The 18,898-nt window shown below is 45.2% G+C and overlaps 1 protein-coding gene across 1 annotated transcript; it reads right to left on the minus strand.

The window, feature by feature from the left end:
- Positions 1-9,135: 9,135 nt before the first annotated feature.
- Positions 9,136-13,699, minus strand: LOC130881929 (WAP four-disulfide core domain protein 6A-like). The gene is made up of 3 exons (XM_057781780.1): positions 13,579-13,699; positions 11,936-12,067; positions 9,136-9,302 (listed from the first exon to the last, which is right to left on the minus strand). Exons 1-3 carry the CDS (start codon positions 13,697-13,699, stop codon positions 9,136-9,138), a joined length of 420 nt encoding a protein of 139 aa, XP_057637763.1.
- Between the last annotated feature and the right edge of the window lie 5,199 nt (positions 13,700-18,898).

Below are 18,898 nucleotides of genomic sequence, written 5' to 3' on the forward strand. Positions count from 1 at the left end.
AATGTGTTTCGGGTGTGGATGATGCTCTTTCTTTTGACTCAGTGAGAGCCTAGTGGGTGAGCACTTCATACATTTGTTAGGTTGAACATTAATCTTTAGCAAATATTTCAGCATTATTCTTCACACATGTTCTAAAAAAGGCTTTCTGCCTTTTTATTCTCCTCAGATACAGAACTCGTGAACCCTAAAGCCATTAGATAGGGCACATCAAGGTAGATATTTGCCCCCAGGAGAAGGGCACCGGGGGCCCAATGTGGGCGTCAGAACTGGGACAGGCCAGAGGGCTTCTGTGTAGGAGGGTGGCTGGCGCTCGGGGCAGAACCAGAGAATGCTCAGTGCAGGAGCAGGGAAGAGTGCTGAGGAAAAGGTGCCCCGAGGACAATGAGAAAATCGTGCACCTGAGGTGGGGGCCAGGGGACAGCCTGGTACAGGATGAGCTCCTCAGTCCTGTGAGGAGGACGCTCATGTAGAGGAACAGCCTAGTGACGAAGCTGAGGTCTGGCCAGGGTTAGAAAATTCTTCACAACAAAGGAGGGTTGTGGTAGCTGAAGGAGGGGTATGTGGGAGAGCAAGACCCAGGTAGTGCAGTGGAACCCGAGCATGGCCCAAAGGATGCTCAGGCAGGTGTGCAGTGTCAGAGCCCAAGAAGACTGAGACCATGTAGCTGCCAGACTGGCCTGCCATGGGGAGTAATGCCCAAGCACAATGCCGAGATTTTCCCAGAGCAGGGCATCATGAACTAAGCTAATCAGACCATAGAAGGCACTGATTTCCAGGGATGACCTGATGAGGGCATGGGAACCCTAATCAAATAACCTGACATCTGTAGGTAGAATGTTCCAGGGTAGAACCATCTCAATCTGGATAAAGTTGTGTACTTCCCCATGTGCACACATACTCACACGCTTATATGTGATACATATACAGCATTTTTGTAGCTGAAAAGAAAGTAAGAACACATTGTTCATCACAACTGTTCATTCTACATGAGAACTGATTACACTTTGACCTTTGATTTCAGGAACCTGTGAAAGAGAGAGAGAGTGAGAAAGAGGGAGGGGGTCACCAGAAGGAGTAGGGAGAGATTTGGAGCAGTGAGGTATTTATTATTTGGCAGAGGAGAAGGATGTGTTCTTTTGGAGATGCCAGCAAGGAGAGAAGGTTAGCTAGATGTTACTCAACCTCTCTGAGCTAGCAGGTTTTCTGTCCAGCCTTTAAATCTCAAGTCTTACTTATAAATAGAATGATAAAGATTTAGTTAAAGCTACCTTTAGTGGCTGCGGCAGAGCCAGCACCTGCAGGAACAGAATCCCTACCAGGCTGTGGCCTAAGTGTTCAGGCCACTGCCAGAAAAGCTGATAACTGCAGAGTTGCAATTGCTGGCTGGAATAGCAGTAGATTAAGGCACAACCAATGAGCTGAAGATAAAACAGCAATTCATTAGTAAGGAAGGATTGCCACCGGGTTCTTTTTACAAATCCAGTAGTACTCTAACTCCAAAGTCAGGGGGAGACACAACAACAAAAAAGAGAAAATTAGAAACCAGCTTCCTTGGCCAAGCTGCCAAACTGTATTCTAAACGTACATTTAAAAAATAGTTTTTAATGTTTATCTTATGTGTGTGAATGTTTTGCCTGGTTGTGCATATGGGCACCACGTGTGTAGCTGGTGCCCACAGAGGTCAGAAGAGGGCATCAGAGCCCTGGAACTGGAGTTACAGACAGTCATGAGCAGCTATGTGGCTACTGGGATCTGAGCACAGGTTCTCTTCAAGAGCAGCAAGTGATCTTAACTGTGAAGACATCTCTCCAGTCCCCTAGCTATGCATGTTTATACCCATTGATTTGTACTGCTCCCACCTTGAGTAGAAGAAGCCTCTTTTAGCAGTGGGTGGTGGTTAAATGCAGAAACCCCAGCTGTTGACAATGCCAAGAGTAAGTGGCAATCAGAGCTCAGCTATGGATAGAATGTCTTTATCAAGCCCCTGCCCTACCTCCAACCCCACATCCAAGCCTCAGGGAGCAGTGTGGTAGAGGGGGGCAGGGTGGATTGTGGGTGTGCTGTAGAAGGCAAACTTTGAGAGGTTATGTGACTGTTAAGACACACAGACACACTGTACCTGTGGTTACCCACACAAGACCATTACAAGATCAAACTACTCAAACATTCTAACATGAAGCAGGAACTGACTCCTGCTGTCTCACCCCCAGCTGAGGAGCTCATGACAGTTGATGGCTTCCGAGGGAGGGAAAGCCACTTTTCTAAGTGTGGTAAGTGGGTTTGGGTAGTTTGCCCATGACCCAGTGGATGACCCCATACAGGGGCACATAAGGACAGAACTAATTAGAATTTGTACATCATTGACAAAAATCAGAGAATTTAGGCAGAGATGGAAGATCTGTTTGGGGTTTAAGAAGGAGAGAAGATAGAATGGATTCAGCTCATATATGCGAGAACGAGAACCAAGCACAGATTATGCTCATTATCCTTGCTCACGCACCATAGCGAGATGATAAGAATATACTGACGATATACAGGTTCAATACATTGCACACATGTATAAAGGTCTTTACGATGTATAACATTTCAATTAGACAAGAATAAATTTTTTGAAATCTTTGAAAGTTTGCTCATGAGTTTGTGTGTAGAGGTTACAGACTCAAACATAGCTTTTTGGAAGCTAGAGGACAGCTTCTGGGTCCCTCCCACCTTGTGTGAAGTAGTGGCTTGTATTTTTAAAGTTTTCTAGTGATTTGGTGGAGTCTGTGTGGCACTTTTCGTGGGATTTTCACCTGATCTGAGAAGCCACGGCACTGAGCCGCTAACTTGATGATCCATCAGTTAGGGTTTATCCAGCTCTGCCAATCAGAGCCCCCCCTCCCAACCATGAGACTCTCTAAAGTAGCTGGTCATGGTCTTCCATGACCAGAGCGCTTCCATGACACCTGCTCCCAGCTGCTCCTCAGCAGCCCCCCACCCGCACCCAAGGACTCAGAGGAAGTAGAACTCTACCTTCCTGGGAAGTCACATGACACCATTTTTGCTTTGTTTTATTGTCAGAGCAGGGCATACCTAGCTTCAGTGAAGGGGCCTCGACCCCACTCGTGGGTAGAGGCACATGGGACAATGCTGATTCCCTGCTTCACGACTGCCATGCTGTCTTGTGCCATTTCTTCCTTCACCTATTTCCTCCTCTGTTCCTCTTTGCTTCCTCCTGTCTCACCCATAATATTTTATTTGGAGGTTCTAGCGGACACTGTGGAACTGTATCTTTACTACAACCCCATGGTAAATGCAGATTTAACATGAAGGGGGCTCCAGCTGTCAATTCCAAAGATTTGAAGAGAAATTCTACTGTCCCAAATCATCATGGCTAAATGAATTAAAGCAAGCAGTTATTTAAAGTAAGCTTTTTAAATTTATGTATAGGGCTTCCTTCCCCTAAGATGGGGTTCAAGAGATCAACATTGAACATGGGGGAGATAAGATGTTTATAGCTCATGGATAAGGGGTTTCCAAATGGGGGTTTGGTGGGAAAAATAGGTGTGGTTATAGGGGAAGAACTCAAGCATAACAAGTTAGTCATAATGGCCTCCTGAACCAAGACATGATCGCAAGGTGGTCATAGCAACCTTTTGAAAGAAAGGTGGGATTGCCAGATGGTTATAAACAACTGTATGAAGCAAAGATATGGTTATTGCTTCCTGGAACAGGCAGTACAGAACCATTCATAATTAAGGCTACAGGTGGGGCATAGCCTAATCCCTGAGAAACAGAAGTTTAATCATAAACCTAATGGACGCAGGCTGGTTCATGAGAGCTTCAGGGTCCTCCCTTGAGCAGACCGAATGATTATGGAAACGACCCTGGCTGTTGTGCTTACATGGTTAAATGACGGTGCTAAGATGCTCTAAATGCTGTCAGTCAACCTGTCCTCCTCCACCCTGACATCACACTTCTCCTGGGTCAGGTGGCATTAGAACAGATGCCAGCATCTTGAGCATCCACACAGAAGGAAGTGAAGTTAGGGACATATTTAGTTCGGGATTAGTGATATATGCTTAGTGTAGTAAGTTGCTCCTGTCATAATAATAGCTGCAAGGACTCATCCCATCGCATACTGTCGAGCTCCTTTGACACTGAGGCATGAGGCTAGAGGTTTGACTCTGGAGCTCACATCCCTGACTCTGGAAAGATGTGGAAGGAGGCAACTTTTTCAACATATTGAACCAGAAAAACACGTGCCTGAAAGTTTCTAGGAATATGAGAAAAAATGCTTGAAATAGAAAACAAGACTCTCAGAGTCTGCCAGATAGCTCAGCAGGTAAAAAGTGCTGCTTGCCGACCCTAAAACATCCGGTTGGATTTCTGAGACACTCGAGGGAAAGCGAGAGCTGACTCCTGAGTGTTGCCACGCGTCTGCCACGGCACACACCCTCACCAAGTAAAGCAATGTAAAACAAATATTTAAAAGGGAAAAAAATCTCCTCATGTTACATACCGTGTGTGTGTGTGTGTGTGTTTTGCTGGGGACAGAAGCCAGTCCCTCAAAAATGCTAGACTCTACCAGCGAGTTGTGCCTGCAACCAGAAAAAAGTGTTTTTAAATGAAACTAACTACTACTATTTTTTTTTTTTTTTTTGAGATCAATTTTTTATTCGTTACTTTTTGTTGCTGTGGTAAAACATCATGATCAAAAGCAACTTATCGGAGAAAGGGTCTCTTGATGCTTATGGTTCCAGAGAGATGGAGTTCATCATGGCAAGGAAGGCTGACAGCAGTCAGGGAAAGCATGGTGGTCGGAGCAGGAAGCTAGCTGGTCACATTTCATCCATACACAGGAAGCAGAGGGGACACAGGAAGTGGAGCCAGGCTGTAAAATCTCAAAGCTTACCCCTGAGAGACATACTTCCTCCAGCAAGACTGCACTTCCTAAAGGTTCCATAGCTTTCCCTAACAGTGCCACCAACAAGGAACTGAGTGTTCAGACATGAACCCTTAAGGACATTACATTCAGACCAGCACAGTACTTAGAAGTCTTGCCAAGGCTCACCTTTTATGTTGTATGGTGCATTTTGAGGCACGATATCACAATGTGAGCCTCCTCCTCAGCTTGGGAAGCATTGGTCTTATTAGAGACCAATTTTTGCTGGAGAGTAGAAATGAAGACATATAGCTGAATGCAATAGAGATAGCATTCCTTCTGCCTTGAACTCTTGTGGGCAATAAAGAACTATTTTTATATACTAGATTCATGTTGATTTTTTTTATTTACCATCTTCCAAATACTTTTAATATTTTTTTTTTATTTTTTTATCATTTTTTTTTATTCTTTTTTAATTAAAATTTCCAACTGCTCCCCGTTTCCCATTTCCCACCCCTCCTCCCACACATTGCCCCCTCCCCCCACTCCCCTCCCCCATCCCCACTCCTCTTCTCCTCCCCCCAGTCCATTCCCCCTCCCTCTCGATACTGAAGAGCAGTCCAAATTCCCTGCCCTACAGGAAGACCAAGGTCCTCCCACTTCCATCCAGGCCCAGGAAGGTGAGCAACAAAACAGGCTAAGCTCCCACAAAGCCAGTTCATGTATTAGGATCGAAACCTAGTGCCATTGTCCTTGGCTTCTCATCAGCCTTCATTGTCCGCCATGTTCAGAGAGTCCAGTTTCAACCCATGCTTATTCAGTCCCAGTCCAGCTGGCCTTGAAGAGCTCCCAATAGATCAGTTCCACTGTCACAGTGGGTGGGTGCACGCCTCGTGGTCCTGATTTCCTTGGTCATGTTCTCCCTCCTTCTGCTCCTCATTTGGACCTTAAGAGCTCAGACCATTGCTCCAATTTGGGTCTCTGTCTCTCTCTCGATCTATCGCCAGTTGAAAGTTCCTGTGCCATTCTTCTTGGCCTCTCGTCAGCTCTCATTGTCCGCCACATTCCGAGAGTCCGGTTTTATCCCATGTTTTTTCAGTAGCAGTCCAGCTGACCTTGGTGAGCTCCCAATAGATCGGCCCCAATGTCCCAGTGGTTGGGTGCACCCCTCATGGTCCTGACTTCCTTGTTCATGTTCTCTCTCCTTCTGCTCCTCATTATAACCTTGGGAGCTCAGTCCGGTGCTCCAGTGTGGGTCTCTGGCTCTATCTCCATCCATCGCTAGATGAAGGTTCTATGGCGATATGCAAGATATTCATCAGTATGATTATAGGATAGGTTCATTTCGGGTTCCCTATCCTCAGGTGCCCCAATGAACTAACTGGGGACATTGCCCTGGGCATCTGGTAGCCATTCCAAGTTCAAGTCTCTTGCCACCCCTTAGGTGGCTCCCTTACCTAAGGTATGAGTTTCCCTGCTCCCCTATCCAACCTTCCTTTATCCCCAATCACCCCGATTCCCCCATTTCCCCTCATCCTCTCCTTCACACTTTTCTCTCCCCATCACCCCTCATCCCCATCCCACCCCACCCCCAAGATTCCAATTTTTTGCCCATCAGTCATGTCTATTTCCCATAGCTGGGAGGATATCTATATGTTTTTCCTTGGGTTTACCCTCTTGTTTAACTTCTTTAGGATCACAAATTATAGACTCAGTGGCCCCTATCCATGGCTAGAAACCAATTATGAGTGAGTACATCCCATGTTCTTCTTTTTGGGTCTGGGTTACCTCACTAAGGATCGTATTTTCTATTTCCATCCATTTGCATGCAAAATTCGAGAAGTCATTGTTTTTTACCGCAGAGTAGTACTCTAATGTGTATATATTCCACAATTTCTTCATCCATTCTTCCATTGAAGGGCATCTAGGTTGCTTCCAGGTTCTGGCTATGACAAATAATGCTGCTATGAACATAGTTGGACAAATGCTTTTGTCATATGATAGGGCATCTCTTGGGTATATTCCCAAGAGTGGTATTGCTGGGTCCAGGGGTAGGTTGATCCCAATTTTTCTGAGAAACCGCCACACTGATTTCCAAAGTGGTTGCACAAGTTTGCAGTCCCACCAGCAATGGATGAGGGTACCCCTTTCTCCACAACCTCTCCAGCAAAGGCTATCCTTGGTGTTTTTGATTTTAGCCATTCTGACAGGTGTAAGATGATATCTCAAAGTTGTTTTGATTTGAACTACTACTATTTTTATTATTGTTTATGTGTATGATGTGTATGTAACTGTGTGTGTGAGAGAGAGTGTGTGGAACAGAGTGTAAATGAAAGTGGACATCAGAAGATGACGCTGTGGCGCTGATTTCTCATCCCGCATTGTGGGTGTTACAGGGATTGAACTCACACTGTCTGCCAGGCTTGCACAGCAAACAGCTTTATCCCTGGCAAGGACTTTCACCCCCAAGGAACCATCTCGTAAACACTCCGTAAGTCAGTTCTAACGGAAGCTTGGTTGGGAGTTCTTCACAGGTAAGAGCAGAGTGAAGGGACCGCAGAGATGGCTCAGGGTTGAGAGCATGCGCTTCTCTTGTGGAGGACTCCAGTGTCATAACCAGCACCCACTTCGGATGGTGCATCGTCCCTGGGACCCCAGCCACACACACACACACACACACACACACACACACACAAACTAAATCTTTAAAAAGTTGATGGTAAACTCTGTTCTTACTTATTTTCTCCTATATTTCTAAGCATTTTACAAATGAGCCTCCAGTTTTAGGGGTGCTGTCTCTTCTCTTTCTCGGTTCTTTAGCACTACAGGATAGATACATTTCCCCTGATCCACAACTGTCATGATTTTCACACTCTTCTCTTTTTGCTGTTAGTAGAAGATTCATAATCTGTCGTGATGTGGGATTTCCTCTGTATGCTGTGATTATCATTAATGAATAAAGAAACTGCTTTGGACCTATAGCAGGGCAGAACTTAGGTAAGCAGGGAAGACAGAACTGAATGCTGGCAGAAAGAAGAGCAGAGTCAGAGAGAAGCCATGGAGTCCTGTCAGAGACTTATGCCACAGCCATGTGGTGACACACAGATTAATAAAAATGGGTTAAATTAATATGTAAGAGTTAGCCAATAAGAAGCTAGAACTAATGGGCCAAGCAGTGATTTAAATAATATGGTTTCTGTGTTATTATTTCAGTTCTGAGCTGCCAGGACAAACAAGCAGCCCCCTTAAAACACACTTGTTATCTGAGAATTTATACAGAGGACCAAGAGCAGATGGGATTAACATATTGATTCCTCTGAACAGACAGGGACATCTGAACACAGAGAGCTGTTAACAGATGTGAACATCTGCATACCGAGGGGTATGAACAGACGTGAACATCTGTATACAGAGGGCTGTGAACAGACGTGAACATCTGCATACAGAAGGCTGAGAACAGACGTGAACACCTGCAGACAACAGAAGAGTTTTTCAGATTCTGAGACATCAAAAATCACATGATCTTTTTATTAGGAGGAACTAGAGTCTTCATAGGAATAAATGAGAACCCCGGAAGTTGAGGTCACAGGGTGTTACACTGAGAAGGGGTCAAAAGCCTTAAGGGCATTATGTTTGAAGAGACGCTGGGTTGAGGGAAAGAGAATAAGCAAATTCTGCAGTTCTGTTGTGGGAGCAGCCAGAATCTTAGTGGCTAAGACTTGACTGCTATCAGCCCATCTAGAGTATCCTTGGACTCACAGAAGGAAGTCTCAATTTGCCAAGACCTGGAATTTCCTGCAGCTCAACCCTATCATAACCAGGAAGACAGATCTGTAAGACACAAGAGTAAGGATGGAGATGCTGGGCTTCAGCCACCGTAGGAACCAGATCCTTCAGCAAATGGAAAGGGATGGGATGATTTTCACATCCCCGGGCAAGCAGGGAAAACAGAAGTGATGGGCATGTGGGGCTCAGCTCGCGCCTTCTAATTTATACCACTTTATACCTGTTAACTCAGTGTGGTGACCATGGCAGCTCACATGCTCCTGCTCTGAGTTGGGTCGGGTGCTCCCTGCTCCTGTGTCCTTTCTTTTCCCACTGCTCCCCTCAGACTTGCAGGCTTCCCTTTGCCCACTGCCTCCCTCCTATCCTCTCTTTCCCAGGTCCTTCCATTTGCACCTCCAGGACTGCCCAGGCCTTGGAAAGGACTGATGCTCAGATTGCTGTTTAACTTTAGTGGAAATGCAGATTGGGGACCTTTAGCACTTACGTTATTTTTTACAGATGTCTGTACAGTCATTTTCACTATGGAAATTGTTAAGGTTCCCATGGCAACCACCATAGATGAATTCAGTACAGACCCCAGTTTCTTTATTATACCACCAACGTGGAAAGTAAGCCAAGCAGGGGCCACTAATCTTTGGCAGACTGCATACATCTGTGGGGAAAAAAATGGAAGACAGATATTTGGATGCATGTCTCCTCAGTAACAGCCCCTCCCCCTTCCTCTGTCCACTGCTCTCTTTGTCTAGCTCAGAGCTGTGTTTCCGGTTCCCTGGGAATCTGACCAGTCACTTCAGCCTCTTTGGTCTTCTTTTTCTCAGCTGCAGGATGACAACACAAAGAACCACCTTGCTGGTCGGGACAGGACCGTCCCAGGAGCAGACGTGGCCATTGTGTCTCCTCAGCATCTGAATGATGACTGCTTGATGACTTGGCCTCATAAACGGCAAGGATGGCTGTCTCTTTCCTTTCTGCCAGGAATGGCCACCATCTAAGTTAAAATATTTCCAGTCCACTGGACGTCAGAGGAGCTGATGCACTGGCTCAGGACAGTTATCTTCCAACCCCAAAGTCCATACCTCCCTCTCCACAGCTTCTCTCTTTTGCTGCTCTGAACGCTCTTCCTTTCAAACTGTCCTCGAAAGTCAGCCTACTCCCCAGTCTCCTTCACACCTGCTCAATGCCCGAGCTGCACTGGCTAGCAAGTCACACTCCTATTCATTCTTCAAAACCCTTCCAGTAGCCAGGTGTGGTGGCATTTGCCTGACATCCCAGCACTTGGGAAGCCGAGGCAGGAGGATTGCAGCGATTTTGAGGCTGCCCTGAGCTATACAGAAGACCATGTCTGCAATATCTAAACACTCCCAGCACCATTGCCTTTCTGATATCTCCTGGGTCCATGCTTTACCCCTTGATTTTAATGCATCTGTTTTATGTCTGTGATCAAGATTTATCGTGGGTTTACCCATATTTTCTGACTGCAGGAAAACTGAGTTCTTAATGAGCAAATACTGTACCTTAGCCCTGTACAGCGGTTCTGAGCAGGTCTTTGGATGTTTCAGGAATGTTCTCAGAAATAAAAAAAATAAAGGAAGGAAGGAAGGAAGGAAGGAAGGATGGAAGGAAAGAAGGAAAGATGGAAAAGAAGAAGAAAGGAAGAAAGGAAGGAAGGAAAGAAGGAAGGAAAGAAGGAAGATGGAAAGAGAGAAAGATCCCAAACGTAAGCACTTAATGAACAACTGATTTCACCACTGAAAAATTCCATTACAATCACACAAGTTTAGCTATTAAAGTGCTGGCTGTGGGTCTTAGCCTTTGACCCATGTTGACATTTCCTCTGTTGTGGCAGCCCTCATTCTGTTCTCATTGTGCAGGTAGAGGGCATGAGACTTGGAGAGATGAAGTCACTCCCTGATGTCACACACCAGTGAGGGAGTTATGTGTAGATGAATCACCAGATATGGTGGTGCACTCTTAGAAACCCAGACACCCAAAAGCTAAGGTAGGAGGATGTCAAGGTTGAGGTCAGCCTTAATTCCCTGATTCAGCAACCAGAACCTGAGTAGACCACAGTCGGGGGTTAGGAGCACAGGGAGGAGGATCACGTCCGGATGTCCCAGTGCTCATCCTCAATGATCTCCACCTTCTGCACCTCCCAGTGTTTCCACGCCTGACCACATGTCTCATAGCACAGCGTTTTCCCGTGAGCACTTGCTGGCATCTGTGTTTGCCTGCACACTACCCATCATTCAGATTCCAAGTCCTATATGGCTTTCCCAGGAAAATCTTTGGTGGCCTCATTGAGGAGCCCATCCTGGGTGTCACGGGCACCCTTAAATATTTGCTGATAGATAAATGGGCAAGTAGGTTTTTTTTGGTTTGGTTTTTTTTTTTTTTTTTTTTTTTTTTTTTTTTTTTTTTTGGACAAGTGGTTTTGAGGGTTTTGTCTGGAGCTCAAGGATGTGAGCAGAGAGAAAAGAGTATAGGAGGCTAACGCGATGAGGGGAGGCGTCCTGGGTTTTATGTTAGTCCAAGACCTGGACACTCAAGCCCGGAAACTCACGACACCTGTCTCAACTTATGAACAGCCAGACGTGTTTTTGCTGTTTGATGAGACTTTGGTAGCTACTTGCATCTCAGAACAGCACCTGAGAGTAGCTAAGGGGTCACATGACTCAGGAACAATATGCCTCATATAAAACGGTTAACTGAGGTTCAAAATGGAAAGGCCAGGTCTAGATAAATGTCTCACTAAGATCACTTACTACCCCTTCAGAAGACCTGGGCTCAGTTCCCATTACCCACATGGCAGCTCACAACTATTTATATCACCAGTTCCAGGGGCCATGATGCCCTCTTCTTTCCTCCAGTGGCACCGTATGCATTTGGTGTGCATACATACATACATTGAGCCAAAATGTTCACTCACATAAAAATAATCTTTTTTTAAAAAGAAAAGGGATGTTGTTTCCTTCATATACTGAAATGGAAGAAAAATGAAAAAGCACAGTCTCTCTCTGTCCATCACTGTCAAAATCAGCACCAATCAGATGCCAAGATAATCGTGGTCAAACTCTAACCCCCAGTGGTCCAGGAGCAGACATGGCAGTACCAGCATTGGAAGGCAGGAGGGGTGACCCAGAAGGCATGGCAGTACCAGCATAGGAAGGCAGGAATGGAAGCTAGAAGGCACAGCAGTACCAGCATAGGAAGGCAGGAGTGGAAGCTAGAAGGCACTGCAGTACCATATTAGGAGGGTACAAGCAATTCAGCGAACCGGACAGTTACCTATTTTGGGGTTCATGCATTTTTTTTCACAGAGAAACCGGCAGCACTTTTGCTTTGGTGGGCAGTCTCTGTGCCGTGAACAGTCGGTTGATTTTTCATATCTACACTTCACTTTGTATTTTGGGCACATTCCTATAGGAAAAGAAGAAGATGTAGTCCCCTGAGGAGTTGAAGGAGATATTGTTCTCCCTTCCTAGTTCCAGATGGTCACTGCAGAGATGAGGAAGCTTGTTGGCCCCTCACCTGTCACTAGAAGAGGCAACCCTCAGGGGCTCAGGTTTTCACAGCACTGGCCCCATCGCCCCCTGCAGCGACTCAGCACCTAATCCCCAGAACCTTCTCCAGCCATCTCTCCACCCCTACAAGATTCCCCAGAGAGGGACCTGCTCCTTTGGGACTGTTCTGATCATTTGGTTTTGGCCTTTGTTGGCCCCTGTAACTCAGTGTTTGCTTAGCTTGTCATCCTGAAAGCTAATGGAACAAAGTTTGAAAAGCCTTGGTCAAGATGCCTGGGCTAAAAGAACTGTGATGAACACTGATAAAGGATTTCCAGTGATTAATATTGGTAAAGCGTCCCATGGAGCGAGCAGAGGCGTCCAGAGCATGTGAGGCTCTGTGGACTTGTGCAGGCCACACAGCTCTCAAGGAGTGGACCCGGAACTTGCTCCTGTCACACGGCCTCCTGATCACTCACTTCCCCCACGACCTTCAAGTGCTCAGTGTGTTTTAGCTGGTAAGGATGAAATCTCCCTGCTTCACCATCTGAAGGGACCCTGGAGGCTGTTCTTCAGCATACAGGTAAGGTCCTGTGAATACAGGAAAGCTTTGGGGAGCTGCAGTGGGCAGGCAAGGAAGCTGCTGTGGTGCTGCTAGGGAGAGGCTCATCCTAAGTGGAGAATCTTTTGTCTAGTTAATTCCCAATGTCCATTCAATGCACACCAGTCCTGAAGTGCATGAAGAATTCCTTATAAAGATAGGGAGTCAGCTGTCACAGACAGAGAGCCCTGTGTGACCCAGGGCACCTCTCCAGGATGACGGGGAAACAGTGACCCCAAACATCTCACTCCCACCAGGGTCTGGGACTGGGGTGGGGAAACCCTCTCATCTGCAGTGTGTTTTGTTCTTTGACCCCATCAAGCTACTTCTCTCCATATTAAGAACTGTACCCCAGATCCAAAGGAGGAACAGAAGGAGAGTGAGCACGAGCAAGGAACTCAGGACTGCAAGGGGTGCACCCACACACTGAGGCAATGGGGATGTTCTATCGGGAACTCACCAAGGCCAGCTGGCCGGGGACTGAAAAAGCATGGGACAAAACCGGTCTCGCTGAACATAATGGACAATGAGGACTACTGAGAACTGAAGAACAATGGCAATGGGTTCTTGATCCTATTGCACGTAATGGCTTTGTGGGAGCCCAGGTAGTTTGGATGCTCACCTTAATAGACCTGGATGGAGGTGGGTGGTCCTTGGACCTCCCACAGGGCAGAGAAACCTGCTTGCTCTTTGGGCTGAGGAGGAAGGAAGACTTGATTGGGGGAGGGGGAAGGAATGGGAGGTGGTGGCGGGGAAGAGGCAGAAATCTTTAATAAATAAATTAATTAATAATAATAATAAAAAAAGAACTGTACCCCAGTACTTACTGAAAAAGAACCCCTCTGCCAGCTCAGGTTCCTGGATGCCCCACAAGAAGATGAAGAGGACCAGGAATGGCAGAAGTTCCCAGAGTCTCATCTTAAGAAGCAGTTGTCTGGCCAGAGGCATTAAGCTGGGTGGAACTGGTCAGTGGCTCTGGCTTCTGCTCTGAGGTCTGTGCCCAAACCGTCAAGAAGCAACTCTGGACACGAGCCAGTCATGTTCCCTTCCGGAGGCCATCCGTGGCCTACCTAGCTGTACCCACAGTCACACTGTGGAGGAAAGGCCTCTGACTCTCTGGTCTGGACCTCTGCAAGCTGAGGTCTCTGGCTCTCTGGCCTACTGGGGAGAAGGGTGTACTTGCTTAGGGTCTCCTAGAACCTCTTAACAAAGCTATGTGATTCCAGAATCTTTGTTTTCCCAGTTGTAAATTGGTGTTTGGGAATATCCTAGTCCTTTTTCTCTGTGATTCCTTTCTCTTTTTTTTCTTTTCTTTGTTTCTTTGTTTGTTTGTTTGTTTGTTTGTTTCTTTCTTTCTTTCTTTCTCTTTTATTTATTTTTTTTTTTGGTTTTTAGAGACAGGCTTTCTCTGTAGCTTTTGGAGCTTTGAAGCCTGTCCTGGAACTAGCTCTTGTAGACCAGGCTGGCCTCGAACTCACAGAGATCTGCCTGCCTCTGCCTCCTGAGTGCTGGGATTAAAGACATACGCCACCACCGCCTAGCAATGCTTTCTTTCTTTTGCCTCCTTTCCCCCATCCTTCCTTTCTCCTCCATTTATTCTTCTCTCCACCCCTCTCTCTTTGAGACAGGATCCATCTATCCCAGGCTGGTCTCAAACTTGGAATGAGGTAGATGATTTCTGTTCCTTCTGCATCCACCTCCCTAGTGCTGGGATTACAGACCTGCATCTCCTCCCCCAGTTTACATGGTACTGGGCTGGGGCTGGGGGCTTCAGGCATGTTAGGCCAGCATTAGATCAATCGACCTGCATCTTGTCTCCCTCTCTGGCCTAATTATCTGTGGTTTTGCCCTGTATGTCCTTTTTCTCCTTTTCAATGAATCTGTCTGAGTCTCTGTCTCCTTACCTTTCAGCTCCCTACCTTGTCCTAGCTGGCCTTGAATTTGTAATTCTCCTGCCTTCTGAGTATCTGTTATTACAGCCCTGAGCCATGATGCCCAATTCCTGCCCTGGATATGCCCTCTATGAGGAGTAATGCAGTAAGGTGTGTGTGGCTAGGAACGGGTACGAAGGCAGTCTCCAGGGCTGGTTTTCCTCTTCCACCGTGCTTGAGGTAGTCTCCTCACAGTTTATTGCTGTACCGTGTATTCTGGGGCAGCTTGCCCATCAGTCTCTAGGGTATTTGCTCTTTACTGGTCTCACAGTGGTAGAGCTGGCTTTAACAGTTGCTTGCATTGTTCCAACTTCCCATGGGTTCTGGGGTATTCACCTTAGGTCCCCATGGTTAGTGCTGTCCATGCTACCTTTGGACTCCATTTCCCCAGGTATGTCTTCCACAGAAACCAGGCAAAGAAAGTCTAGTCAGTTTTAAGATCTTTGTTCCTCATGGGGATCACTGTTAATAATACGTGCTGTAGGTTTCCAAGTTGCCAAGGGAATAGATCTGATGTTCTCACTGCAAACAGTGATCTCTGAGCCAATGATGTGTTATCTTGAATTGTCCCACAATGTACACTCCTCACATACCATTCTTCTCCATAAAAGGCATAATCGTCATTTGCCCAGTAAAATTTAAAACCTAAAGGGTAACGTGTAAGATGCTCCGGAAGAGCGAGGTCACAATTAAATATGAAAGCAAATGCTGAGAAGTGAGAACTCTAAGGAAAAGAAACGGGGGGGGGGGGGGGGGCGGGGAAGAAAGGTGAACTACATCTAATTAAAACCATGCATAAGGACAATATTATGCCCAACCCCGAAAGTTCGTATATGGAAACTGTCTGAAGGACTTAAAAAGTAAGTTTATTAGTGGCACTCACAGACACATCTTTTTACTTGGAATCCTAATTCTAGGCTGGACAGCTAAAATCACAGTGGCATACCATAGGGCGTCCCCGAGTGAGACAAACCGTGAAACCCTCAAACTTTATTCTCTCTCTCTTCTCTAGTCCCCACACGGTGTGTGTGTGTGTGTGTCTTCATGAATGTGCACATGTTGGAAGTCAGAGGACAACCTTGGGTGTTGTTCCTCAGGTGACACCCACCTTTCTTTCTTTCTTTCTTTCTTTCTTTCTTTCTTTCTTTCTTTCTTTCTTTCTTTCTTTCTTTCTTTCTTTCTATTTTGAGTGAATCTTTCTCTGACATGGAACTCATCAAGTAGGCTACACTAACTGGCCAGACTGCCCCTGGGTCCCTGGTCTCTTCCTTCCAAGGTCTGGTGTTACAATATGTACCACATTCCTGACTCCCACCCCCACCATGGGTTCTGAAGATTGAACCATGCATTCAGGCTCACAGGGCAAGCCTTTACCCCTTGAGACAGTTCTTGGCGATTCTTACCCATTTTGTCTTTGCTTTGTTCCCATGAACCACATCCTCAGGGGAAGAACTTTGAAAATTCCTTTTGTTTGAAACCTGGAATTTCCCATAACTGAGTGGCATATGAGAAGTACAGACACGTTTTTTTTTGTTTATTTTTTGTCTTTTTGTTTGTTTTTTTGGTTATTGCTTTGTTCTATTTCTTTGTTTGGTTTTGTTTTTCGAGGAAGAGTGTCACTGTGTAGCCCTGACTGTCCTGGAGCTTACTATGTTGACCAAACTGGCCTCCAACTCAAAGATCTGTCTGCCTTTCCCTCCTGACTGTGAACATCACAACACCTGGCTTGAGACATGATTTTTAAGAATTAATTCATGAAAGAAGAGGTGTCAGTGAGATGGCTCAAAGGGTGAAGGCTTTTGTCACACAAGTCCTACAACCCGAGCTTAATCCCCGCCCCAAACCCATATATAGGCAAAGGAGAAACCAATTGCACAAAGTTGTCCTCTGATGTCTACATCCTGTGGCGGGCACCCCATCCAATCGTAATTATAAACACAATAAAATTAGAAGAAGATCCCCTGCAGATTGCAGGTCCATTAACTTCAGGAAGAAATACAGAATCCATACAAAATGTCATGAAATCCTTATGTGCACATGTTGAGAACCAATGGTCTAAAGTTACCTGATTGGCCATTTATGGCAGGACTGATCAGCAGATAATTTTGATGTATTTTTTTCAGTAACAACAACAACAAAAATATCAGTGGATGAACATTTTGAAAACTGTCTCAACCAGCAGTGCTAATAACTTTAAATTTGCTATGGTGTCATTACTTCCTAACAGTGCAGTAAAATACCTACAACAATCGAGTGGTAAAAATGAAAGCACTGTTCTTTTCTGATTAATTTATTTTTGTTCTGTGTTCATTAGTGCCTTGCGTGCATGTATGTCTGTATGAAGGTGCCATATCCCCAGGAACTGGAGCTATAGACAGCCATGAGCCACCATGTGGGTGCCAGGAACTGAACCCGGGTCCCTTGGGAGAGCAGCCAGTGCCCTCAACTGCTGAGTCATCTCTCCAGCCTGCACACTGCTCTTTTTGATGTTTATTACTTATGCAGAGGAAGGTTGGATGGCAAGCAGTTCTCAGAACAAGGCATTCAAATAACCAACAAATAAAAGCATTTGAAATGTTTTGATACTAGACATTAAAGTTCTCGGTTTCGTGGTGGCAGAAGTCAGCCAGTTGTTTCAACTGGCAAAGGTCTTGCTGCACAAGCCTGGCCACCAGGAGTGTTTCCCTCCTTTCTGTGGGTTTTGCACCTTAATGTGGGTTCAGGAAAGCAATCTGATACACACAATATGCAAATCTAAAATTTTTGCCAGCAATAAAAGCATTTTAATAAAACAATGAAAATCAATATCATTATCATGAAATGAACATAGATTAAAGAGAAAGCTAATACCATAGCAGAGGTGAAAGAAAGCAAAATAACAAAAATGCATTAAAAAACACCAAATACAATACCTAGAGATATAATGTATCCCTGTGTTAACAGAACAAAACCAAAGACAAACTTAGTTGATTGACAAAAGTGTTCTCGACAGAACAGCAGGGGAAACCTGGAGACAGCAGGATATTTCTAAAATGTTTGTTCAAAACATTTCTTCAGTTGGCTTAGGACACCCTGTGGGGAACATTCGATAGTTAGAATAAACAAGGCTTTTGCATCAGCTGACCTTGAAAGGTGGGCCACAGACAAATATAACCAAAGGAATAATTACAAGTTAAAGGTGTCGGAGAAGTATAGCTAAAAGAAGATTTGAGAATCTGGGATAAGGAAGGTAGAGGGATTTTAAAAAACCACATTGTTCAAGGCTGGAGATGTGTTTCTGTAACATAGAGCTTGACCACTATATATGTTCCTGGATTTGGTATCCAATCCCAGGAAATAAAACATTGAAAAAATTCTATATAATATTGTATATAAATAATATAAATATGAAAATTGAACAAGCTAATAAAAATCTCGGGAGATTCCTCTTGATTGTGGGAATTTATTTTTTCAAGAAAAGGTTTTATTGTGTAGCCCTAACTGTACTGGATCTCTCTCTGTAGACCAGGCTGGTCTTGAACTCACAGAGATCTGCCTGCCTCTGCCTGCCGAGTACTGGGAGTAAATGCATGTGCCACCATCACCTGGCTGGAAATTTTTATAATGCTTACAACTGCCAGAAGTTGGCATGGATAAGTCAGACAAACTCAGAGAAGGCAAGAAAAAGTTTAAATAGGAAATTATGGGAAAATATGTCCATGGTTAACAGTGATAAAAGAAGGGACTAATATTAAAAATTCAAATTACATTCATAATATGTGTTTGTATACTTTTTTGAGACAAGGATTCTCTATGTATATACTGGCTGGCTAAAAACTTGTGTAGACTTGGCTGGCCTTGAATTTACAGAGATCTGCCCACCTCTACTTTCCAAGTGTTGGGACTAGAGGAGTGCACCACCACTCCAGGCTCTGTCTCTTCTCTTACAAAGATGGCAAACATGAAGGTCCTCACAGATGCCCTCGAAATGGAGCAACAGAACCTTCAACTATCAACAGCAGGCAGCAAACTCTTAAGACTCTTTGGCATCCAGAAGCTGAGGACAGAAAAACTGTGCAACCTACCTACCCTGGACTTGGCTGTGTAACCTGCAAGAAGCCCCACCTGTGGAACACACAAACACACACACACACACACACACACACTACGTACACACACACATCCATAAACAAAATTGTGTTTTCCAAATGACTGTTTACACAGAACAGAAGGAGAT

This window comes from Chionomys nivalis, chromosome 9 (genome assembly GCF_950005125.1).
Source record: "Chionomys nivalis chromosome 9, mChiNiv1.1, whole genome shotgun sequence".
NCBI classification, from domain to species: Eukaryota; Metazoa; Chordata; class Mammalia; order Rodentia; family Cricetidae; genus Chionomys; species Chionomys nivalis.